General features: G+C 45.1%; 1 protein-coding gene across 1 annotated transcript in view; it reads right to left on the bottom strand.

The window, feature by feature from the left end:
* Positions 1-369: 369 nt before the first annotated feature.
* The window catches only part of Peli2 (pellino E3 ubiquitin protein ligase family member 2), a 140,895-nt gene continuing 114,119 nt past the window's right edge, over positions 370-27,145 (bottom strand). Inside the window, exons 3-6 of the mRNA XM_021181894.2 lie at positions 20,954-21,055; positions 10,664-10,858; positions 8,598-8,786; positions 370-5,269 (exon numbers count right to left, since the gene is read on the bottom strand). Coding sequence (XP_021037553.1) covers positions 4,703-5,269; positions 8,598-8,786; positions 10,664-10,858; positions 20,954-21,055 — 1,053 coding nt within the window. The 3' untranslated portion in view covers positions 370-4,702. The remainder of the gene's footprint in view (positions 5,270-8,597; positions 8,787-10,663; positions 10,859-20,953; positions 21,056-27,145) is intronic.

The raw sequence follows: 27,145 nt of genomic DNA, 5'->3' as shown, positions 1-27,145 counted from the left end.
GATAAAAATAGAACATATGCTCCTTGTATAAAAGGCTATGTTTGCATTCTTTGTTTTAAAATGAAAATTCCATTTCCCTCAACAACAGTTATCACCTTTGAATATCAATTTGAATAGAAAAAAACTATCACAAATGCAAATATTATCTTAGGACAGTCATGCTAATCTGAGGCTTGAAGGCTCACACACCTCTCTTTTGCTATTAAAAGGGAGGTAAGGCTATCACAAAAGTAGTGACACAATTATAACAATCATGAAGAGAATCCATTAATTCTACAAGCCAGGTTAAATTCTCCTATATGAATTAGGTTTATTTGAGAGTGATAAAATGTCACGAGAGATATTAAAAAAAAAAAAGCACCAATAGAGTTTCCTTAATAAAATGAAGTTTCTTTAATAAAAAATTTGGGAGATTTCAGAACACAGATGTAAAGATGCAGTGTGCAGAGGATAACGAAACAATAATCCTGTCTGTTAGGGATTCACGTGGAAGCTGCAGAAATGTATAAATAAAGTCTAGGTTTGCATCCATGTCCTACCGAGCGTCCCCGTAAAGCCGGTGACAGATAACAAGAGTCTAAAGACAACTTACAAACATGGTGAGATTCGTTTAATAGCTTTTGAAGATTTTTTTTCCCTGTAAAATGGCTTGTATTTCCACAGGTACAACAGTGAAGAAATAAAGTTTTCAATTTGACACGAAATATAAAAGAACAGATTTTACAAATATAGCCATAAAATTTAACTGCTCATAACACTATACATGGTAAATACGACTAGCCCCCTGACTTCTAGATTATTTAACACAGAGAAGCAACCTGTGATCTCATCTTAAAAAGGCAGAGCATCCTTTTCAGCATGTTCATTTTTGTTTAGAAAGTTAAGCAGATCTGGAAAATATATTCGTTTTCCCCTACTGCCCACTAGGGAGTCGTGAGGGCAGGTATTTTTGAGGACGTGTTACTGAAAAGTAGTGACAGAACTCTTCCTGCTTCAGAGATGTTTAGCTTGCTTTACAAATGTTCTGAAGTGATCTCATTGGCCTTGGGTTACAAAGCAACAGCTGGAGCTGTGAGCTATTCTCACCACCGCAGGAGCCTCAGACCTTCAGTCCAAAGGCAGGGCTCTGGGATCAGGGGATTGGCAGCTCCGGAACAGAATCACATCTGGTGAAATCAAGGGCCTGGGGCTTGTCTGTCTGAATTCCCACCGTGAGAGGCAAGGCTGCATGACGTCAGGACCGAGAGTGCCATGAATGCCCGCCTCTGGTGCCCACCTCTGGTGCCCACCTCAAGAAAAGAACGGTTCTGAAGAAGGAAAGCAGGAGCGAGATCATGGAACAACTGATAGTACACATACAGGGGGCCTGGCTGCTTTAGGAGAGTTCTCGACTCTCCGAATACAGGATAGGTAATAACTTAAAACGATTTCCCTACTAGCACTGGGAAACAAGTTCTACTACAATCACATTTATGCTAGTCCTGGCATTCTTCTGCACCTAGATTAGCTTGTCTCCTTAATGGAGTCCGTCATGTTTCCAATGGCTTTCTCCTTTCTCTACGCCCTAACCCTGAAAGTCTATAACCAGTTAGATCACGTGGCTTCCCTGAGGCACAAAGGTACCAAACCCTATAATTAACTATTGAGGAATGATATAAATATGCTATTTATATTAAATGATTTTAATTCTTTCGGGCCACAAAAGTACGGGGGGGGAGGGGGGCAGGAGAAGACCCAGAAAGCTTAGTTCTTGTTCTGCAGTGTGAACTGTAGCCCTTTTTGCAAAAGCTGAAAGAAATCGAAGAAATGTTGAGAGCCGCAGTGTGCATGACCCAGCAGCACCGTTTATTATTATTAATAATAAAAAACATTAGAAAAATACTCAGAGCTATATATCCCATTCACTCTGATTTTTTTTTGTAAGAAAATGACACAAACAACTGAAAAAAAATATCTATGGAGGCGTGTCACTAGGGTGTGACTTCTGGAAGCCTATTGGAAAGGCGACTGGTCAGGCTGAGAGCAGGATGAGGGGCTGGTGATTTCCCTATGTACAAGTGTGGGGGTGGGGGTGGAGGTGGGGGTTGGGATTCCTCTTTCATGTGACGGCCGCCAAAGCTGAACACACAGAGTTGACCTTGAAGCAGCTCCCTTTTCTCTCAACTGCATCCTTCTACTTGGATGAACAACAGTCCTAGATTCTCAAAAGTGTAACTGTTATCTAACTTGAAAACCTTTCCTCAGGAGAAAGTGGTTTTAACAGAAATTGTCCAAGTCAGCTTGGCTGCCTTTGCAGGCTGACACCTCTTTCTTCCTCTGGCAGGGGGTTGGGGTGAGGGGGGGACAGGACTTCACCTGGAAACTGAAGGAAAAGCTACAGGTGGCTTTACCGCCATTGAAGAGCCTGTGGTTTATCAGTTTCAACTTGCCCTTGAGCTGAGTTTGCAATGTTATGACCTCTGACGGTGGGGGGGGGGGAGGTGCTTGCCTTATTTGGGACTACTCAGATTTACACAGAGAAGTCTGGTGTCAGCGTGAACTTCCTTGAAAAACAAAACTTTTTTTTGGATAGGTGTAATTTAATCTTTCTGGGTGTAAGACCCTTTATCTTAGAAGACAATCCCAGGACATCAAGAATCCTCAGACTATCTATCTCCATATAAGGAGGGGGGAGGGGAGGGAGGGTGAGTGTATCCTTTATCCTCCTCTGAAAAACAGGGATGGAAATTCTGGCTGCACCAGATGACACTCTATAGGTTTCTCTAGAAAGTTCTCTCTCTCTCTCTCTCTCTCTCTCTCTCTCTCTCTCTCTCTCTGTGTCTTTCTTTCTTTCTTTCTTTCTTTCTTTCTTTTTTGTCTGCAGGTAATCTATGTAGAACACAGGGAACTATCAGTAAAAAGACTGCTGTTGGATTTTCACATCATAAATATAATTAAAACAAAAAAAACCCTCTCTTAATACAGAACAGTCTCCACGGGAAAGTAAAGCTCTTTTTAAAATGACAGCGCATGGAGTCAAACCGAGCAGCAGCACTGCAGAGTAATTAATATCACCGTGTGGCTTTCAGGAAAAAGTACTCACATAGGCTTAATTTGTGAAAATAGGCAAAATAATATCCGCTAATAGGCAAGATATGGAAAAACCAATTCAAGTATGGACATGTCATAATCATATAAATTATCTATATTTACAAATGCTCAAACAGGCAGCTCAAACCTGCTGACGGTCCACCTGAGCAGCCGCTGACTTAACTGGTGACTTCCTCCTTGGGAATGGGGTGGAACGCAGCCAAGCTCAACAGTGTCTCTCCATGCTGACACTCTGGGAGCCACAGATACTCCTGGCACCAAGCATGGAAAACGAGTATTCAGGCATCATTAATCAATGCAAGACGAAACTGAAAGAGAGGGTCATTGCAGCTCACATGAAATCCTGATTTAATTATTCCTCAGTAAACACTCACTTGGTCTCTCAAAATCAGGAATTTCAAATGATTTCGGCAGACACGCTGCTCAGTGCTCCGTGTATCTCACGAGCACATTTAGATTTAGTCTGATTTGCAAACACTGAAAACAAAACAAAACAAAACAAACAACTTATGGGGCTCCTTAAACTGAAAGGGAAGGTGACAGATGGTGGGAAGGTAGGGGACAGAAATGGCAATCTCACTGTCGCTTGGTGCTTCTGGGCTTACAAAATTTTGTCTTTCCTAAGAAGGAGAAGAGAAGGAAACCGTACAGTGAAGTGCCAGCAAGTGGATTTTAAAAAGTAAAAGTGTACTTTAAATCCCACTTGGGTCGTAAGTGTTCTGGTGTCCAGACAATGCTGGTGTTAAGGGTACCTAGGACATGCCCACTGCTGCCAACTGCAGCAGCACCAGCCCCCTTAGTGCAAGTCCATTACCCTCAGCTCATGAATTCAATCATCAATCAATCAATCAATCAATTAACCAATCAACCAACCAATTACTTCTTGACACGTAAGATGAGGAGCAGAGACAGCGCATACTAAGCAAAAGTAACAGGGCAGATTAAAACCATGGGGAAATTCTTTGTTTGACATGCCAAGTATCTGAGTATGTAAGTGAATTCCACTAAAAGTAAAATAAAACAGTATACGGATACCCTCTTCCACCCAAAGTTAAAAAGAAAAGGTGAGAAAAAGCTGTAGATTTCAAGACAAGTGCATGGCCTATGCCTCCTGTCCACGGGTGTTTGTGGCAGGGCTGATAGAGCTGGCCCTTAGGTATTGGGTCAGATTCTAGCCACTGTCAAGTACTCACAGCCACTGAACATCATAGGATGTGTGGCACTTGTGCCACATGGCTCTGCAGGCTACACTCTAAGAGACATTTGCTGAGTACATTTCTTCTACATTTGTAAAATCTTACCCAAGTTTACAAAGGGGGAAAAAATCTGGTTAAAAACCTAAAGTTAAAAAGAAAAGCATGGCAGTTGAGATCCAATTATTACACAGGTATTAAAGTTTAATCAGGCAGACCTCAGTGACGATGCTGCTGTTCTGAGCATGCAAAACACAGTGGTATCTGTCAGCGCCTGCGGCATTTCGTCACCAGCCCCCGTTTCCCAACCCAGTCCGCCTTCCCCTTAACAAACAGCATTACAAAAAGGTAGAATCTACAGTTAGTGGCAGAATCTTCACAGTAACGTGTTAATGCCGTGTAGATGGCTGTCCAGGGTGTCAGTCCACTGGACCTTGGAAAATCAATTTGATGCAGTTCTGTTCACCAACCAGCTGCGTGGCGCAGAACGGACAGGCGGCGTGAAACGCGTGTGTTCCGTGGGGCAGTGGGATCTGCGACCAGTACTTGGCAGACTTCTCTGAACAGACGTGCCCGCAGGGGGTGAAAGCGTGAGTTGGGGGTCCCGCATCGACATAAAATCCTGCCTCACAGCCCAGCCAGAGAGGGACGTAGGGGCCCACAGTCCTGCACATGGGACACTCCCTCTCGTTGGCTTCCGCGTCGCTCCGATGGCCCCAGCTGTGGTAGCCGTGCACATGGCCGCAGCTCAGGTATGCCCAGGGCTGCTTCTCTTCCACCACTTCCTTCCGGTTGATGCTGGGGAAGGCCAGGGTGTTAAGGCCCACGGGGCACTGGGGTCGGGCTGCATTGATCTCCTGCCGGAGGGCTTCAATGTGCTTCTGAGTAGGAGCGTGAAAAAGGCCATCTGCGGTTCTCCAGAGGAGAGTGGCCCCACACAGGTCAATGAGGGAGCCGTCTTGCAGGATGTTGGTCTCGCTTTCCACCTACAACAGGTTTAATAGATACATCTTTCAAAGAAAAATCCTACAAACTACGGGGGCAAAGGTGCCCCGACATTCCTCACTCAGTACGCAGACAAGCAGAAGACACAGAAGTAACACGTCCCACTAAAAAGGGCATGGGAATTACCCCAACCCCCAGCCTCAATACACGTGAATGTCCAGGGTGCAACTCAGCATAAGGTGCTGAGCTATTTAAGTTGGATTAATGCAGCTGTTACTTTAAGAGTCCCATAAACATTACACGTTTATTTTTAACTTTTTTATGCTCGTAATATACCCATAGACCTTATGAGGGATGAAAGCTGCCCTCCCAGGAAGACCCATGCTCCTTCCTCTAGCAGAGTCGATGCCCCAGGAGAGCATCTGACACATCCTAGCTAAGGTCCAAAGTGGAAGCCTTCTTTGTTTTCCTAGGATGTGTGTGCTGTGTGCCCCGTGCTTGCACGGGTGATTAACAGCTGACAGGCATAGTCAGCAGGACTCAGCTCCATACTACATGTGCCAGATGTATGCTAAGCCCCGAGGGGAGCAAGACTAACAAAACAGAAATGTGCTCTTCAGGAGTCTGAGCAGGACAGGCATGCCGGGAGCCAGGGGAGGTAATCGAAGCATTGGCTCACTGACCCACTGACCCACTGACCCTCTGACCTACTGACTCACAATGTCTGACAGTAGGCTCTGGAGGTTCTCGGCCCCTTAGAGGTATGTGACCCTGGTGTGGTTACTGGAGCATAGTGCCATCCTCTCCCTTTCTTTAGACTGTAGAAGGTGACGGTGACAGATAAACTAAAACAAGCGGATTCCTGGACCGAGGTCTGGCATGCGGTGAGCACTGTTACTGCTACTTTGATGGAAGACAGGTTAAGATAGATTCTGAAAGGATTCTTCCTGAATGCAGATTTGGAAAAGATGCTCAGAGCCAGGAGGAGGGTGACAAGACCAGCACACCAGAGGTGTGATGAGCCTACATGCAGAGTCGACAAGGAGCTCACAGGGCCTTTGGGAACTGAACAGGCTGGGAACTCCAGGTGAGCACACAGTACCAGGCAATAGGCCCAAGCTGCATGGCTGGCCAGAGAGGTCTTGGTGCCAAGAGATCAGTGTATCTTTCGCTAGCTCATATCTAGCTGACCAGTGGATGGGGCTGGAAGGGTGCGGGGTGGTTGGCACAGGTCCACAGGTCTGTAGGCAGAGTTTGGGTACAACACACGCATTGAGGAATATCTGTGGCACCAGACAAAGTGATCTTGATTTGAGGAAGAAACATGTCTATAATTTTATTTAGATCTGAGACATGTTACTGATAGGCACTAACTTCAAAATTTGTCTGGGCTGGGGAGACAGTTCAGTGGGCAAAGCCCTGTCTAAAAAGGTCAGGCAGTACCTGGGGAACAATACCAGAGGTTGTCCTGTTGTCTCCATGTGCACATGTGTGCATGTATGCACACATACCACCACCACCCATTTTTGGAGCTGTTTCTTTTTAGCAACCCTGGCTAAAGCCTACCATACATACTGCTGCCCGTTCTGTATTGCAATTACTACAGAGGCTAAGAAACCCAACTGGTAACATGCTTACTGGACAGTTTTGCCTGCCGGGTATGGTTTATTTAACCTTTTTTTTTTCTTGCAGGGGATTGAGTTCAAGTCCTTGCCCAGGATGGGAAATAATAATGTTCAGTAAGAGCGTTACTGAGCTGTCTTCCCACACCTTGGTTTATGAAACAGGGTCTCACAGTGTAGCCCCATCTGACCAAGAACTCCCAATTTGCCTGCCCCCACCTCCCAAGTACTATTCAGAGGCAGGGGTGACTGTGCCGGGCTCTGTGTCCATGTTTTTATTCACACAGCTAGCTCAAGTGTGGCCCAACTCAGGTGTTCGCCCAGCTCAACCCTCTGTGGTGCAGTACTGGGTGGAATTCTAACCAGATTTGGGGTCTCAGTAGTGGCCACCTTCTAAGTCCGTGACTCGGGGCAATATTTAATTTTCTTGTGCTACCTCTCTTCATAGATAAGGTGAGGGGATTCTGCCTCCTGTGGAGCGCCGTGGAGCAGTGGATGAGCTGAAGGAAGGCTTGGTAAGGAATGCTAATGAAGTGTCTGCACCCAGCCCATCTACTTCCGCCACTGTAATCATTCATCACAAGCCAGCTGAGCTAGGGCAGTCTGGTGCAAAATTATCGGATCACCAGAAACATTTTCATAAGAAAATTGTTTTCATATTCCCTTTCCTATTAATAATTTCTCAAAAAGTATTCAGATAAAACAGAGCTGGCCTGACCTTCCTCACAAAATACTTTTCATGTGTATCCATTAGAGACACTGAGAAAAGGGGATACTGCTGTAAGGTGAAGGGCCCTTCCCTGTCCCTGAATGGTGTGAAACAGAGGGAATGCAAAGGACTCTCAGAAGCAAGCCTCAGGTGCAGAACAGCAAACTGTCCATCAGATCCCTGTTCCTTTCTCCACCCCGGAAGCATCCAGTTGCTACTTTCATCTCTGCGGCCCACAGAACACGCCTCACCCCCTGCCATCCTCCCCCACCACTGTGTGCTTCCTCTATGGCTGCCTCACCCCCTGCCATCCTTTCCCGCCACCGTGTGCTTCGTCTATGGCTGTTTGGGAAATGCCTTCTTATCTATAATCTAGAAAATGGCATGTGTTCTCCCTCTCTAGCTTCTATGCAACAAAGTGGAAGTGAGTGAGCCTCTTAAGGGCTTGTGGCACAGCTACAAGCTGATCAGAAACCTTGGACACTACTGACAACCAGAAAGGGAAACAGAGACACTTGTTTCAAGGCTTGGTGGTGACACTTCTGAGAAGAGGTCACCACAGCGATACAGGATCAAGTAGAATAGCCTACTGTTGTCCAGGAGCAACACCGAGGACAGAATTAATTTCTAACTATGAAACTGAGGGGCTGGGGGAATGCCTGCTTAATTGTTTCCCAGTTTTAGAAAATCCAGATCTTCTAATTTAAACATTTCTCTTGCTACCTCACACTGCTCAGGATTCTTCTGACTGAGTAAAGTATCTTGGGGGAAAGATGAATTCTGCAATGATCTACATAATGAACGACTGTCTTCTCAAGACGGTCAGGAGTGAGAAACAACACACTTGCACACGGTAATGGCCAGCCAAGAGGAAAGGACAGCCACACCCCTCCAAGTCTCCAGAGCTTATGGGATTGTTTCTGGATCAGAAAATGGCACACTCCACCCTGCACAGAGGCTCTGAGTTTTATCAGCGGGAAAGTGACAATGGCCATCGTGAAACATCTGTGAGAATTTTCCAGAGCAGAGCCTACTCACCAGCTTTCCCCTCTGCTGGGCCGACCTGGTCTCTCGCAAGGTGTACACATCCCCACAGACAGAGATCTCTCTCCAGACTCCAGGCTGGGATTCCTCGGTGAAGCCTCCTTGCGGGTGCATCACCAGGACACCGTTGGTAGTGAGTCCATCCATGTGTCCATCAGGGTTTTTCCATTTTGCTGCTTTCTCCTGGAGAACAATACCACAGACCAGAAAAGGATTGGTAAAGGAACACCAGAAAGGGGGGACTCCAGAGTCTCCTTAAAATATAGGGAAAGCTAGCCGGGCATGGTGGTGCATGCCTTTAATCTCAGCACTTGGAAGGCAGAAGCAGATGGTTCTCTGAGTTGGAGGCCAGCCTGGTCTACAGAGTGAGTTCCAGGATAGCCAGGGCTACACAGAGAAACCCTGCATTGAGAAACTTCGTACACAGCCAAGGTGGAAGAGAGGTGAGGGATTTTGGCTTCTATTAAATGCTGATAACTAGAGGATGATGTGCTGGTCTGACACCAGGAGAGGTGGTAAGCTGTTTGAAGTAGAAAGGCTGATCTCTGGCTACTCATTACACCCTCCTCAGGAGGTTAGACATCCCTGGTACCTGACCTCCTTACTGACAGATTCCCCTCCCCTGTGTCAAGCTTGGAATCTCAGCCTTCACTTCCTTTTCTTGGCTTCACTTCTGCCTGCTCTTACCCAAGCACCTACAACTGTTTGTTTTTTTTTCCATGCACTCGCTACCTGGATACAGAAGGAAACAGAATATTCGGAACAGTACCTTTCATTAAAGGTTCAAAATTAAAACAAAAAATTAAGCCAATCATTTAGGAGTCAGTGTGTTTCCACACAAGCAGCTGTGCCTGTCTCCAAGGGGGACAGTGATGGGACAAACTGCTCAGGCTGCAGTGCTGCTTTGACCCCTCCTCCTTCCTGGTGACAGAGCTCACGTTTTGTCCATGAGGCAGGGCAGGGAAGATCAAAGCCCTGCTTAGTACAAAGGCGAGAGAGCAGTCCCAAGTTTCCTAGAGCTCCACACCACAGATGTCCAGAAAGCTCAGGAGAGGGTGGCACATTCAGAAGCAGGCTTCCCTCTCCGCTCAAGCCCCAAGTGGCTGGTGTGCCAGCAGAGACACTGGGCAAGCCAGAGAGAACCTGGCCCCAAATGTCACAGGACCACTGCATCAACTTGTGCTGGACTGGCCTTCCATGGCACTTCCTGTCATGTGGGACAATATATTTCATCATCTTTTAGGTCACAAGGGACAATTATTCTCTGCAACAATATTCTGATTCAAGAGGTATCTGAGCTGGGCGTGGTGGCGCACACCTTTAATCCCAGCACTCGGGAGGCAGAGGCAGGCAGATTTCTGAGTTCGAGGCCAGCCTGGTCTACAAAGTGAGTTCCAGGACAGCCAGGGCAACACAGAGAAACCCTGTCTTGAAAACACCAAGAAAAAAAAAGGTATCTGTATCAAGATAGGATAGTCACTAAAGCTTTTGGGGTGTGTTTACCAAGATATCCCATGAGGGAAGGGCTTGGTCTTTGTTACGACATACCACAGACAGGTGGGGTATCGCAAACACTCACCTTTCAGTGAACACTTAGTTCACTAACAATTCCCTTTGAGCTCTAAAGAGTTAAATTTGGCCACTTATTTTTACCTTTGAAATAGACCTCTCAAATTTACCATAAATGTGTTATACATAATGCTAACACATACTCCTTTGAAATAATTGCTGCATACATTACAACTGATACAGCAAATATGACAATAACCAAGTAATCTACAGATTTTCTTTTTACTGAGACAGCATCTCTCTGTGCAGTACAGGCTGGCCTTGAACTTATAACCCTCCTGCTTTTCTCTCCTGATGGCCGGGTGCATGCAGCCAGGCTTCAAATTAGTCTCAAGTGTTTACCACTGTTTTCTCGAGCTGTCCTGAAAACTGAAACTTCGAAAAAAAAAAAATCTAACTGCAGCCACCATAAAAAGCAACCTCCTCTCCGAAATGAAATAACTCTATTAGTGTGTGTGAGCCTGAAACCAGAACACAGTCACAGTACTTACTCCAAGAAAGATATTTTTGGAAGAATCGAATCCTGCCGCGAATATGCGTGCTGTGTATGGCTCGTTCCTGTCACACACAATCCTGCATGCGAACCTAGAGATGGTGCTCTGTGTGATCTGGGCATCTTCGTTCTGACCGCCGGAAACCGTGTCTGTGACCACGAAGTCAATGGGGCTTTCTGTTGACCTGCCCACCTGAAGAAACCAAACATTCTCATGATGCACAGGAAAAACACCAGGCTCTGTGTCGCGTTCACGGAACAGAGGCCCAGAACCCTGTCAACCTCATTATCTTTGCTTAATCAATTGCATATCCTTCCTTGTTGTTGAACAGAGAAATTACTGTAAATAATCATATTTTTTTCTTTTAAAAAGAGATGTTTCATTTTATCATGCAACCAACAGTTAATGAGGTCTCCAGGCCCACTACCTTGTCCCCACATGACCTGTGTGTGTATATGTACAGACCAACATGCACATAGAGGCCAGAAGACAACCTTAGCTGTCATCTTCAAAGATCCGCCTACCTCCTGAGACAGTCTCTCATTGCTGCTCTTCACCAGTCAGGCTGGGTGGGCTGCTTAGCCAGCTAGAGTGAGCCTCCTGTTTTCCCCTCCCTGGCACTGAGATTACTAGCACACATCACTACCCTTGGTATTTTTTGTGGGTTCTGGGACTTGAACTTAGGTCCTCCCTCATGCTTGACAGGCAAACAGTTAACAATTGAGCTATCTCTTCAGCCCGAGATGGGTGCATACAAATGCACAATACTGTAGCTATAATGCTACAGACTAGATTCCTTGGTCTTATTCATTTTGTTTTCTGCAACTTTATGTCAGTTAGTCTAACAATTTTAAATATCATGAGAAAGCTCAATTTTTTATTCTTGAAAAAGAATTGCTTGGATTTGCTATCTCGGATCCACTTGAAAATTATTCTTTTTTTTTTACAGCAAATCGTTCTTGTTTGCTATTTTTGAAGGAATCAAACCTTTAAATCAAAGGAACTCTCTGCTTGCTGGGCTCCCTGAGTCAGAGTCCGTGACTCATACCCAGCACTGCACAAACAAAGCACTTACCCTGAGACAGAGGGACAGAGCTGGCTGCCACTGCTCAGTCACCCTAAGAACAGGGGACAGGGGCTTATCCTAGTTAGTCCAAAGCTCAGCATATGAGTGAAGGAAAATTTAAAAAGCTGTTCTTAGCACTTCATGTATGGATTAAAAGGAGGCCTCTCTGGAGCAAGTCTAAAAGTTGCCACCAATATTACAGGGTCTTCCTTTCCTTGGTAAGATGTCAAAACTGCCAAGAGACTGTATTTCATAAGAATCTTAAGTGTTCTAACAGCCTTTCCCGTTCAGTAGATTCCACTAAACCAGGTTCTGCTTTCTGCTGTGAACTAGAAGACACATTTGCTTATGAGTTGCAAAATCCTCAGGATGGGACATTAAACATTTATGTACTGGTGTTCCCTGTGTGTCTGCCTGGAGGCACTGACAAACATGGCCTTCAATCAAAACCATTTACATGAACATGAAGAATTCCTCACTAAATACACCGCTAAGGTCCTCGCCTGAAAACAGAGACTGGCTCAGAAGCTGTGTGTGGGAGGAACACATGGGCCCTGACACGGATGCACATAAGGCCATGAAAATCAATTTCCAAGGTGTTTGTATTCAGATTGTGAATTCTGCGCCTGGAAGATAAGCAATGTAAATTACATGATTTTTTTTTAAAAAAAAGAAAATCCAAATGGATAAAGTAAAAAGAAGAGATCTTATGTCACCTAGCTCCACATGCTTCCCAGGAGTGTCCATAAGTTCCTTTTTTGTAAATTTGTTCTGTATGTGCTCATGCATAGACTACTACCCCCGTAAAGCCAACAGACATCTGTTTTCTCTTGCTTTTACATGGCCTTTCATGCGCTGTTCTAATGACATGGGCCAGGCATAAGTGAGGTTACTGGTTTCAGTGAAACACATCAACTCGAGCAGATATGCACTGCTCAGTGGTATGCATTTCAGGCTTAGAAAACTTACAACGTGTTTAATAAAATTTTCTATTAGCGATACCATAAAGCCATACCGTCTAATTCATCCTTCTAGGGTTGTGTAACCTTCCCTCTGCTGGTTTGTTTTCAACACCGGTGTATAACTTAGCTCTAGTGACAGACAGAGCGGTGAGTCTTATTGTTGTTGTTGTCCTTAAACTTGAAACTACTTACTAACAAATTTAAAAATAAGTTTTATAGTTTTATATATGCACAGTTCAAAATAAAAACAGACAAAAGCACAGAACGAAAGCGTAGCTCCTTTTCTTTTAAAACTACGGTATTTCGCATTTGTTATTTTAGAATTTTTGTGCACATCTATAATGTGGTTTGATTATATCTCCTCCCTATTCATCACTCCAGCCCCTCCTGGGTTCCTCTCCATATCCCTGCCCCAAATCCCAACTTCCTGCCCTATTTTTTCCTTAAGCTGGAGTCCAGTTACTGATGCCCACATATGCATTGGTGTAAGGCGTAGTCCACCTACCAGAGTCACCAACCTCAAAGAACACCAACCCTACCTTCCCCAGGAGCTGCAGCTGTCAACTGCTCCTCGGTTGGGGGTTGTGTGTGCCCCGTGAGCCACTCCCACATCCACCCACGAATGACTGACTTGTTTGACCTTGTGTAGGTCTTGTGGAGGCAAGCTCTACCTTTCTTTTCTTCTTCACCTTTCTTTAAGTTTTATTTTTAAAAAGAAAGGTCAACAAATGCTTTAAATATTAAACAAATATAGAAACATAAAAAGGAGAGAATACAATTTCTTCAAACTCAGCTCATACCTCACCCCGAACTTTTAGTCATAAAGATGTCTAGGGGTGAAATAAATATGAGAAGCCACGTCACAAAACCCGAAGCCTGGGTCCTCATGTCTATCAGTCTCAAAGAAGAGAGGGGGACTTCACACACTCTGGGTCCTCATGTCCACCGGTCTTGGAGAGGCGGGACTTTACACACTCATTTGTAAGCTAAACGCTACTGCACTTCTAAAATGCCACACGCTGCTCTTAAACGGGTAGGCAAGGAATGTGGGACTGAGGCCCACTTCTCAGCCCCAGCCCTTCATGTCCACAGCCATTACTTCCTTCCAGGAGAGCAACATTGTGACTTTTCCCCCTAGTCACTAAAATCATGTCTCATGATTCAACTGAAACTGACTTCAAAGACCCGAAATTCTATTTCAACCGAAAGATCCTGCTAGGATCGGTTACTTTAAGCTGATTTTAAGCCCGCTCTTATCTGGCTGGCCAGGTTATGATTTATCACCTCTCCTCCGACTGCACCTTATCCCTGGGGTACTAGTGTGATTTTTCTCCTTTAAGACACAAGCCTCATATTGCTTTTGCCAGCAAAGAAATTTCAGCCACTTTCTTACTGAAAGCCTGGTTGGTGTGGGAAACCTGCTGTCCGTCTTTTCTTCTGTTGGACCAGCTCCCCCCTTCTCTTACAGGCAGTTGTGTAGACAAGCTGAGAAGCCTCTAAATTTCATCTGACAGTTGAGTGGTACCCAAGCCAAGATGTCTCTGAATTCATCTACTATTCATAGAATGCTGGCAGGCACTCGGAGAATGGCTGTAGCGAGAGCGTCACTCACCATACTTGAAGTTTTAAATATAATCAAAGCGTATTTGTTGAAGGGGCCCAAGAAGCCAGGGCTGAACTGGTACAGAGGCCTGTCTCATTTCTCCTCTCCCTCAGTCTATACATGTATTTTCTCACCTTTCCCCCTCCTCTGACACAGAAGAATCATGGTTGTTTCCATCTAGGAGCCCTCTCTTAGAGGTGCCTTAGATACCGAGGGAGTCCTTTCCCGTGGCTCTGCTCTGATTGTCTCCCCTGAATCCTCACTCACTCCTTCGTCTTGGATCATGCACTCATCAAACACACTCTGGAGTTCCTTGAGCTGCTGTTAAAGGCACAGATCTGTTCTGGTTTCTGTTAAAAATTCTAGCCTGTCACTGATAACCTTTAAAAAATAGAATAAAAATGAGTATTAGAAAAAAATGACCCTTGGCTTAGACCGTCTCAGCCATGCTGAGCTGCTATAAAAGTTTCCATAGCTGCTCCTGGAACTTTCTCCTGCCACCAAGCATCCTGCTGCCAGCACAGTGGGCACAGACCCCCACTGGATGCCTGACTGGCTCCTGTCTGCCTGTGCCACCAGCTCTCACCCACCAGTAATGCACCATGGAAAACCACAGTCACCTGATCAACTTCCCTTCTCAGCCCAGGCCAGCTGGCTGCCTGGCCCTCTCCCTTCTAGTGTGTGTGTGTGTGTGTGTGTGTGTGTGTGTGTGTGTGTGTGTGTGTACACTGCTAACTGCAGGCTGCAAGCCTGAACACATCTGCCCCTGGTATTTATCCCGCATAAACTTTCAGCTCTTCCCCCTCTCTTCTCTCCCATCACATTGCCTTCACTAGCTCCAATCTGGCTCCTTCTGGGAGCTACCACCTTGCAGATCCACCCTATCCTAGGCTTCCTGAGCATCCCTGGTGTGACTCGAGCTATGAACAAAAACTTTGAGCCTGCAGCCCCTCTCTGGACGGCAATGACTGCCATACAATTTGTTCAATCTAAAAATCAAACCCAAGAACTGTCTGTGAGTCTTCCTGTGGACTTCCATTCTCCCTTCTTGGCTCCAGTCATCATCACTGTAGAAAGGGACTCTACTTTGTTCATCTAGCTCAAAACACATACCTTTGATGGTCTGATGGTCTTAGTACTCCTCAGCCATAAATTGATGCTGTGTATGTGTGTGTACAGGACAAGTTCCAAAAGTAATAGTTTAAAATGCAGGCATTGCTAATCAATGCTAGTTAAATGCTGCCGTCTAGAACTATCGTGAAGTACCTAAGTTAAGTCAGTCTCCTGGCCTCATGAGCAGAGCACACTTGGTTCTTTGTCTCCTCTGAGCGACAGTGTAAGGCACCCGCGTCTCCTTGGACTCACTCAGATTATTTTTTTACTTTTTTTTTTTCGAGACAGGGTTTCTCTGTGTAGCCCTGGCTGTCCTGGAACTCACTTTGTAGACCAGGCTGTCCTCGAACTCAGAAATCTGCCTGCCTCTGCCTTCCGAGTGCTGGGATTAAAGGCGTGCGCCACCACCACCCGGCTTTTTGTTTTTACTTTCTTGTTGAGAGGTTATTTCCTTTCTTCATTTATTCCAACCCTAGAAAGCAACTACTAAGATCTTGCTTGCTTCTATGAATTCAAACTCTTCCATCTCTAAATCCCTAAATCCACACCTAACCCTGACTGTTCATGCTAACACTCCACAGCACCCATGCGACCCTGACATCAAGCTAATGGGGAGGTCTGCAGAACGCAGCCCATGCTGAGGCCCGTCCTAGGTCAGCTGCTCGACTGTTGGCCTGTGGCAGACTTTGAACATACCCGCTTGTTAAAGGGAGGAAAAGCTGGGCACTGTCGTCTGCCTTTATCCCAGCACCCACAAGGCAGGCAGAGGTGGATCGCTGTGAGTTCACATCCTGCCTTGTGTACATAGAGACCCTGTTCAAACAAACAAAGCAAACCAAAACTGAACTCCGAACACAACTCTGTTCAGTGGTCAGTAAGTGGTAGATATTACAGGGCTGGAGAAATAGCAGTTTAGAGCACTTGCTGTTCTTTCAGAGAACTTAAATTTGGTTCCTGGCATCCATATAAGACAACTCAATAAGACAACTCACAACCTTCTGTAACTCCCGTTCCAGATCTACACCCTCTCCTGGCCTTGGCAGACCCCTGCATACAGATGGGATAGATTGTCACACAGAGACACATTAAAAAAAAAAACCAAAAGAACAAACACCAGGTTATTTTAGGAAAACCCACCAGTGTCATGTTTTCTTAAGACACTTACAGTCTTATTTGTCTTGCCTCTCTCTATAAGGAGGCAGCATTGGTACTGTGTGGAAAACAAAGACCGAAGCTTACTTCTGACACAATCATCTCTGACCTCAGTTAAGTTGCTTTTTCCTTCAAAAATTTAGAGTTTTCAGGTTAAAAATTTAGAGGCTATGAAAAAAAATCAGTATTTTTCCTTTTCTGTCTATGTATGCAAAGAGGTTGCATGAATGCATGTTTGTGTGTGTGCACAGAGGCTAGACGTCAATGCCATGTCTTTCCCTGTGACTGTCACCATTATTTACCCTTGATTTTCTTTGCCAGTGTGTGCATGTGTGCTTGTGCGTGCATGCATGTGTGCATTTGTGTGTGTGTGTGCGCATACATAAATGCATGAGTGTTTATGTGTGCATGAATGTGTGTGCACATGTGTGTGTGCGTGTGCGCATGTACATGTGTGAGCGTGTGTATGTGGGGCAGAGGAGTAATGAGTGAGAGGCATGCATGTAAGGCATTGTGTAGAGGTCAGAGGACAACTTGCCTGAGTTGGTTCTCTCTAACCTTGTAGCTTCTGGGAGCCCTATCAACTTGCTGGCCAAGGAGCTCTTGGATCTGCCCATCTCTGGCCCCTCAAAGCCAGGGTTATAGTTCTCTACCAAACTTGGCTTTTATGTGGGTGTTGGAGACCAAACTGAGGTCCACATGCTTGTACAGTAGGCACTTTGCCAACCAACCCATCTCTTTACCCTACAAGTCAGCCTTTTGAAAAAGCACGAACCCTGGACTCCAGAAGGCTCTCAAGGCTATGTCCTGTCAAGGAGTCTGAGTCCAAAAGCCCAAATTTCTTCCATAATAAAATAAAGGTGTCAAGATGGCACTTCCATCACACTGTGATGACCTCTGTGGAGAGGGAGGATCAAGTACTAGTGACAAGCACCGTGGTGCCCCAAACTGAGTCTACACCGTGCCTCCGCACTGCTACATATTTACAGGTGAAAAACTATCCATTTCATTAGATCTTGAATACTTGTAAAACGATGACAAAATGAAACACTCAGAAGTTAGCTGAAAAAAACCATCCAATTGTATCTTTACTTCACTCTGAGAAGGAGAGGGCATGAAGAAGATCGTACTCTTCATCAAAGGATGCTGCATGGCTGTAGAGAATTACTCAAGACGCTCCTTAAAGGAGTGCACCATCTTACACTCGGATGTGGCACCTGCCTGGGCACTCCCCATGGGACAGACAGACAGCAAGCTGTTGATTTAAGGTTGGGAACATATGAGGGGCAGCTGTCGAACAGTCACGACCCTCTTAGTTACGGCTGAGAATGCTTCCAGCCCACATGTAGTAAAAAGGCTTTGCAACTGAAAATGGGCACTTTCCCCAAGCATTAAACATCATTATAAAGTTCCATAACAATATGACAGAACTTATGTGCCTGTCCTTGGCACAACAAGAGCCATTTAGGTGGTGCACAGAATGGCACAGAGAGCGGAGCTGCTGCTAATACTGTGTATATAAATAACAGAGACCTTGCTTCTGGGCCTGAACTGGCATTTGAGTAACTAAGCCTGTATTTATGGTTGTGTCTGTTATTTAGTGCGCAGCTGTCTAGAACTATTTAGCTTCTCGTGGTCTCCAAATCTGCACACCACCTCTTACTCCTTCCTTCCCAAAGCTGGCTGCCTAGACAATGTTTGTTTATCCTTTTAGAGACTTTTAGTGTACTTAAGAATTGTTTCAGTCATTCAAAAGCACCATTTTAACAAAACGAAATTTAACATTAATGCAATATTTAGCGTAACTGCCTGTATGTAATACCATGACTTAATTGTTTGACACTTCACACTAAGCAATCCTAACTAACTCTAATACTAAGAGTAGGACTCGCTATCCACAGTGGCCTTGCTATTCGCTCCACCAGTCTGTTTTGAGCTCCGAGGCTGTATTCAGAGCTCTCCCTTGCTCGGCACGATGGGCTTGCAGGGCTCTGGTGTACTGCTGGACCTGAACTTCCCGCATGGGCTCCAACTGGTTGTTTCTTAAGCCATGCTTGGAGCAAGAGCTTTGTGCGCTGTCATGTTGCACATAGGAAAGGACATCCCTGGGATAAGTATGGGAAGAGAAAGCCTTTCCCTTGGGAAGATCACAGTTGAGTCCAAGGGTGTGAACAGTTCAGTTTTTCCCCAGCCATTTCCACATCTCTGCCCCACAGAGGTCACACTGGTTTATAATGCATAACAAATTGACCTAGCTTTCCCGTGTTTTCCACAGAAGTCTTTGGATCCCTTTTCTAATCGAGCAAGAGAAAAGTAACATTCCTCCACTAATTAAGATCACATATCCTCTTTTTTTTTTTTTGTAGGTAAGGTCCAGTGTATTTTCTTATTTTAAAGAGCTATGTTAATGTCCTTGAACAATGACCAGCTGCTATCGTCTTTGATGGTGTGTCAGCTTGACCGTATGTATTTTTCTTAGTCATTTTTAGGAGTAGCTCATCTTTTAGGACCTCAACCCCTGGTGACATGAATTGTAAATATTTCTGCCATTTCTCACTTGCCTTTTGCTTTTACTTTATTATATTTTGGCTATAAAGAAACTTACCTAAAATACAAAACCTATTCATACTTTATGTTTTGTGGGGGTATTTCAGGATTAGGAAATTTTAACCTGGGTAATTTTTATAGCAATCACTTAATTTAAAAAATTCTGACCACTTAATCATTTAGAATTTTATAGTGTTAGCTTGTGAGGCAGTATTCTTCCTCAGACAGCTGTTTACCACAATTTTGATCATAACTTTTTTAATCAGATAGCTTAAAAAGACAAATATTTCTCCAAAAACCTGAGGCGTGCTTAGAGAAAGGAAACACTTCTGACAGAGGCTGGTTTTTCTTTTCAGTCAGAGGTGGTGAAGCTCACGTGTGGAGCTTTCTGGCCTACCCACTCTACCTACCTACACCGAAGTTCATATTCGCCTTTACACTTTCACTAGGAAACCTAACTATGAACCAAGTAGCTTTGTGGTTAAGTCATGTTTCATATTCCTTAATCATGTATGCATAAACTAGCAGCAGAGTGGCTGGGCCAGTGGACCTGACGGTTTCTGCCACTGGTGCTGCTGTGATGCAGCCCAGTGCAGACGACTGCTAGGACTCAGTGCTGTCCAGAAGCCACTTCCTCACGAGGTGCTCGGTGCTGCACGTCCAGTTAACAACAGTAAGGAGTACTCTGCCATGAGCCCACCTGCATTTAGTGATTTAACACGGCTACTGGCAGCTACTTAAGGTTCTCTTTCTGAAAACGGCCCCTGCTTTGCTCTGGCTCTTTTGTAAAGTCTGGGAAAATGGTCGTTGCAGGATGGGGGCCAACCTCTGGCATCTGGATCTGCTGCCTTCAGCCCCCACTTGAGCTTTCATGTTTCTGACATTTGTAAGGAAGCTACACTGTGAAAAACAAAGCCTGCTGCTCCGTCTGCTAAGCCACCTTTCCATCCTAACAAGTGAAATCACCTCAGCTCAGCTACAGGGCCTTTGTTTCTTCATCCCGCGCTTACTCCATCCCTCCCCATGCAGATGTGTGGGTCTCGCATCCGAGGCTCACCTCTGCCTTTGTGCCTGCCTGAGTCCACCTTAAAGCTTTCTGTTGGCTCCTAAGTACTGAACCTCGGATGTTTCGTAAGCCCTCTCTTTTCAGCTTCTCTGGTGTTCTTCTCTTTCTCTCCTGCTTCTGTTAGGTTCACTCTACACTCTGTAATAGCCATCAACTCTTCCCTCACTCACCCTAGAACTTTCTTAAGGGCAAAGAGCTTTTTGAGGTAAGCATTTAGTAATTTGACTATCAGTCTTTATCTTCTTAAAATTTAATTACGAAAGCACTTACGCTTCGAGTTTTCTAGAAGCCAGTAAGGCACTGACCACATCACATGAGTTTCTCCTTATACTGTTCCAATTACGTCTGGAAGACTCCAGTATTTTTATGTCTTCCCTGACTTGTGCCATTTAAAAAGCTCTTCTACTATGTTAGTTTTAAAAGTGGCTGCCTTTACATTTTTTGTGTCTGTTGTTAATACCTATTTAAAAATTGATGGAAAAAGTCACGAGGCCATGAATTTGAAGACGAGCAGGGATGGGTGTGTAGGAGGGAGAAATGCTGCAATTAAAATACAATCTCAAAAGCAAACAAGCAAGCAAGCAAGCAAGCAAAAATATCTCAAGATATGGCTTTATAATTTCCCTTTCCCCCTTTAGAATTGGGGTGATTTTTGCATTATTCTCACCTCTTTTCCCCTGGGCATGACTGAACGGCGGTGCTGTGGTATTTCTGGTCAAATGTCAAAACACACAAGTAAACGGAAGTGGGACAGTTTCCATTAAGAAAGACTTGTTACCTGAAACATGTCCGTGTCTTTATCATGTGTGTACTCCACCACTACCGTCTGGCTCCGTGACAAAGTGTACGATATGCTGTGATGTCCTCTGGAGCTGATGGCCTAATTGTGAAGAAAAGGGAAGAAAAGAAAAACCCATTTAAGTCTCATCATAGACAGCAACTGGCCACACTTCTGCTACAGTTCAGCCACTTCACCAGGAAAACCCGTATGCCAGCGTCGTCCCAGTGGTCAGAGCCTGTGCCCATGCTCCAGCCTGACAAAGTTTAATTTCAGAAAGCACTGCTGTAAACCCCACCCAGGGGGGAAAAATCAGTTAGTTTATTTGCAACACTTGATTTAATTATATTGTCAGAAAAATATATACACCATCCTTATTCCCGAACTTAAGTGACAGAACTTTTAGACCAACTATGGTGATTTCTTTACATTTTTAAAATTTCTTTCACACAATGGGTAAATTAATAATCATCTGTCACACTGCTTCATCTGTGTTCTGGAGATTATAAGCACAGTAAAAAAGTCACTGAAAACACTACTAATATCCTGCAAGGATGCCTGTGTGGCAACATCATGATCCAACCCACAGTCATGTCTACACTGGGTTCTACATCTCAGTCACATCTTGTATTAAGCAAAGGCGGTGCTCACATGTTTCATACCTTAAAAAATAAGACAACGGGATTTGGTGGCACATTACAGAACTTCCAGTGCTTGAAAGATGGAGGCAGGGGGATTGGGAGTTTGAGGTCAGCCTGGGCAACAAAGCAAGAGAAAGAACCTAGCTCTAAAATATGGACAACTGATTTGCAGTTTTTCGTTTTCATTCATTCATTTATTCAAATATAAGCCAATCCTCTTATTCAAGTAATCTAAGAATAGTAAGACAAGATATTGCTCATATTTTTTTTCCATAACGATGTTTGAACATGTCTTAAGTTGTAGTCAAATGCTTTTACTATTTCTAATAAGGGAATTGATTTAAATGATGCTCCAAACTGTTTCAATTACATTTTCTCTAGCACTTTAACTTATCTTCATTCTACTTTTTTATTACGCATAGTAAATAAAATTTTAATAAGCTTCCCTATTAAACATTTAGTGAAGGAATGACACTGTCTGAAGTGCACAAATCCTTCTGAAGTGGCTGAGCATATGTGGCCCGTGCGCTCGAGTGCACGCGCGCACACACACACACACACACACATGAGCCTGAGTGTCTGTCTGACTAGTAACTGCTCAGAGCAGCAAGAAGCAGAGAATCTGAGTTACAATGAACCTGGTGACCCTCCCAGATTGTTAATAAGTTAATAATATCGGAGCTCTGTGATTAATCTTCTATTTTACAATACTTTATTAAGATACTACAATTACTAAAGGCAACAGTGCTCTTTAATATGGCCTGAAATCTCAAAAACACTTCTTACTTAATGCTGCTACCAAGAACAGTCTTCCAACCCTTCACTAGTCAGTCTATCTTAATGCGAACAATATTCTATTTAAGTTAAATCAAAGCTGCTTTATTAGTTTGGAAGACACTTAATTTAACAATATTGCTAGAGAAATATCTCCCCCCCCCCCCGTCTCCATGCAGGTATGGTGGTACACTTGCATGAAGAGGTCAGAGGTCAGTATCTCAGGCGTCTTCTCTCAAATTCTATCTGTCCACATCTCTAACGGGAACTTGTGAGACAAGTTCCTCACTCTCAAAACGCTGTACCTGAAAATCACCCCTAGCTTTACTCCTGCTTGCCAGCTTTAACCTTCTCCCAATGCGCTGGGAGACTGATGTTAAGGAGGTAGCTTGTGGTAAGGCCGGGGCCTGGGACAACCCTGTGCAGGTGCCCGGGGACACCTCCAAAGCACCTGGGGAAGTGCCAGTAGCAGGCTCTGTGCAGGTGCCAGGCTAAGTCCAATTGTTCTAATAAGTTTAACTTATAAAATACTCTTGTGTCAGAAATGGAAACTGCCAGCAATAGTGCTTATTGTCTTAATTTGCTCTTCTGTTGCTGTAAACACCATGACTGAAAGCAACCTGCGAGAAAATGGTTTACTTCGGCTTACGCTCCCAGGTCGCAGCTCATCTCTGAGGGGGAGGCAGGAAACATGTAGGAAGGACGGTTTTCCCACCTATGCTTACCAGGCCTTTTTACAGAGCCCTGGCTGGGTGGCACACACTGACGACCATCAATCGGAATTTCTCACAGACATGGTCACAAGCCAATTTGATAGAGGCAATTCTTCATTTAAGGGTCTCTCCTCCCAGGTGACTTTTGTTTCCATAAAGTTAATAATAGATACTAACCCGCACATGTATGTACGGGGATGGACTACCTTACACAGAAACTGCCAAGGCAGAGGAGCCACGCCCAAGTCCTATACAAGACAAGACAGTGAGGGGGACTGGAACTTCTTGGCTTTGTATGCCCCTTCTGGGACACTCTGAAATTACCCTGTTTAACAAAATTTTATCATTTTAAACCGCTGTGGGTTATTTATGCTGTCAAACAGAAGCTTAGGATAAGCTTAGGAAAGGTAAACGGTATTACACTAAGAAAACATGCTTTCTGCATCTTTAGGATTAAGAAAGCCATTGCTGAGGCCTATGACTGGAGGCTCTGGATCTGGGGAAGATAGGAAAGAGGGGTCAAGATTCTACAAATAAGCTTCAAGACAGTCAGTGCTGAGTCGCCTCACAGGACACTTCCAGGACCTCACAGTAGAGTCTCCTCACAGGACACAGCCAATACTTCACAGTAGAGTTACCACACAGGACACAGCCAGCATGTCAGAGGAGAGTCACCTCACAGGACACAGCCAGCACCTCACAGCAGAGTCACCTCACAGGACACAGCCAGCACCTCACAGCGGACTCACCTCACAGGACACAGCCAGCACCTCACAGTAGAGTCACCTCACAGGACACAGCCAGCACCTCACAGCAGAGTCACCTCACAGGACACAGCCAACACCTCACAGCAGAGTCACCTCACAGGACACAGCCAGCACCTCACAGCAGAGTCACCTCACAGGACACAGCCAGCACCTCACAGGGGACTCACCTCACAGGACACAGCCAGCACCTCACAGGGGACTCACCTCACAGGACACAGCCAGCACCTCACAGCAGACTCACCTCACAGGACACAGCCAGCACCTCACAGCGGACTCACCTCACAGGACACAGCCAGCACCTCACAGCAGAGTCACCTCACAGGACATAGCCAGCACCTCACAGCAGAGTCACCTCACAGGACACTTCCAGAACCTCACAGTAGAGTCACCTCACAGTAGGGCTATTCTCCTTTATGCTCATTCCCAGGTTAAGGGCACCACAGGATTCAATGTCGTCGAAATGAACAAATGAAAGAATTTGCCACAGACACAATATGACGTTTAGCCTTTCCTTTCTTGGACCTTCCCTTGCTCTTTATGAATGAAAGTTCTGACAGTGACCAATTGTGTTTCCAACTGTCTCCAGTCTATGAAAGCTAGCTATTTTACTGTAAGTGTGAACTGGATTAAAACATGCAACCAGGCAATTGTGTCCACATGGAATAACAGCTTCTAGCCCAAACAACCAAAGACGCGAAGCCTGACTCTGAAGCCCCAGAGGCCCACGTGGGCCCACTGAGAGCAAGGCACTGCTTTCTTTAGCTGTGAAAGGGTGTGTAGCCCTTTCACAGGCTTTGTGCACCCGGCCTTTGCCATTAAGGGTGAGAACAGTCAGGGTGCATGCTGGTGCAACTTTCAACTAAGAACCTGGTGTCATGGAGTTCTTCAGGGCTCTAGACTCAAAACCCAAAATGGTTCCGGCTCCTCCTCTCTTAAATGGAAGCATGCACACCCCATTAACGACAGTCAAGGGAATACAGCGCTGGTGAGCGTGTACCTTAAGGATCTGATTTTCAAGTTCAGGGAAGCAGAATTCACTTTCTTCAAAACAAAACCAAGTTTGTCTGTTACTACACATATCTTGAAACCAAATGACTCAAAACTTTAATAATGTCATTTTTTTTCTAGGTGCCTGGGATGTCAATTTTCACAGAACTAAAGGGTGCACGGCAGTGTGACTAACTCTGTCTCTGGAAGCTCACTCTGCCCAGCCTCTCTAGATAAAAGCAACTGGGGCCGTCTCTGCCCCTAGGAAGGGAGGGCAAAGCACTTGCTATGGCCGCACGCTGAAGGACCCATGTGACTCCAGCATTCTCAGCCCTGCTCTGAGAGCACTGCCCTGGGTCTCTAAGCTCGCTGTTCTAACTGGTAACTTAATATTCCAAGTCCGTTGTATAATGTAAGGAAGTAACTATACAAGGTGATCCCTGCACAAAGGAGCTGATTAAAGTTAGAAAGAACCTGTAGTAGTCTCTTGCTGTAGGCTTGTTAGTAAACATAAGCATCCCACTACAAAGTGTGCATCGGTAGAAACACCTAGACTTGCGTTACAGGAAACACCAGTGAGACAGTGGGGGGTAAGTCTGAATGAAGCAGATGAACTGTTGCACCATGTTTGGTCTAAATCAACTTTTGACCTTTGTGTGTTTGGGAGAAACATGCCCACTAACAGGCCACTGGGTGAGCTTGCTTGACTGTGAGCAGCCTGAAGTAACTGTGGACTTCAGTTGTGATGCTGGGCAGAGCATCATGGGTACCACAGGGTCTTAAGTACACACCATCACAGAAGAGCAGCAGTTTCATCAGTCGGTGACACCCCACGACATGTGGGACAGCACTGCCCACGGTAATGCAGCCTCACTGTAAAGCCCACCGGAAACCTAGCCTGTGTCTGCAGCTACTCACACTCGGATTGCTCGCTCCATAGGACTGCTTGGTTTAATCTTCTGGGCTCCAACTTTACATGCACTTTAAGAAAAGAGGACATGGCCACCTGTGGCCACCATCAAGGTCAACTTGGCTAGTGGCATTTAATGCTGAGGAAAACGCCACACTGGCTCTGGCTTGAATCCTAGACCAGATACTCATCAGTTTAAATGGCATCCCTTTCTGATGCTTCCCTGACCTTAATTCACCGACAAAGGCAGTCAGTGCCAGCAGCTCTGAGGCACGGCGGAGGCTGTGCAGCCTGGTGCTTCCCCTCCTCACACGACAAGCTGTGCTTCCAGCAAGGGATCAGAACCAAACAGGTTTGCCATCAGCTCCTTGGAGTCGACCACATGTGCTGGAGAGGACTATTCTCTCTGGCTTTAAATACATGTTCGATATTGACTGTATTAATTAGAGATCATCCTAGTATGACAAACACGTTTTTCTAGAACTAATGACTTTTATGTCAGGATGACAAGTGCAATTAGGCAGTAAATCCTCCATCAGGCTGGTTCCAACTGCTCCAGGGAAGATGAGGTTTCTGCCATCCTTGTCAATTTACATATAAAATATGCATGAGTACTATTTCTAAAGTAATTCTCAATTCATGGTACATGTGCACACACTTTTAAAGGTATTTCATTTTCCAAAGAACCATCTATTTCAGGTAAGTGTCTAAGTCACGGCTATAATAAGAAAGTCGGAGTGTGTTTAATCAACAGCAATAGTATTTCCTAGTAAATCAAAATGTTAACCCTACTTGATAGCAGCTAAGGTTTTGAACTTGGCACTTGGCCACTCCTGTTCCCATCCACAACAGCTTAGCGAGCTATTTTATAAGCCTTGACAGAGAATCGACCGTATGCATGGTACTGGACATGGTACCTGGGGCAGACACAGCCAATTAGCTAGCAAGCACAGAGGCCAGAGGCTAAGAATGCTTGAGAAGTCTCTGTTTCCAATTTGGGGGTCACTCTTAACTACAAGGAAGCTGGATTTGGTTGGTGGTACCAGTTACAAGAGACGACTGTATTCTGATAGTCCAGAGGACAGGAACAGCAATGGCTACAGCAGAAAAGCTACTTCCTGTGCTGGCTGAGAATCTTTCCCTAAGGGATTCTACTTTTTCTACTTATTCCGTATCCATGGAATTAAGCAATAAAGTACAGAGTAAGCCAAGGTCTCACTGTGATGGCTAATACTGACAACTTGACAGGGTCTAGAGTCTCCTGGGTGACGAGCCTCTGGGCACACCTGGGAAGGATTACCTAGGTTAGCTTTCCCCAGGTGGCTTACTCACCCTAACTGTGGGCAACACTATTCCGTGGGCTGAGGTCCTAGACTGAATAAAAGGGAGAAAGTGAGCCG

This window comes from Mus caroli, chromosome 14, assembly GCF_900094665.2.
Source record: "Mus caroli chromosome 14, CAROLI_EIJ_v1.1, whole genome shotgun sequence".
NCBI classification, from domain to species: Eukaryota; Metazoa; Chordata; class Mammalia; order Rodentia; family Muridae; genus Mus; species Mus caroli.
This window is presented reverse-complemented; position numbering and strand designations above follow the sequence as displayed.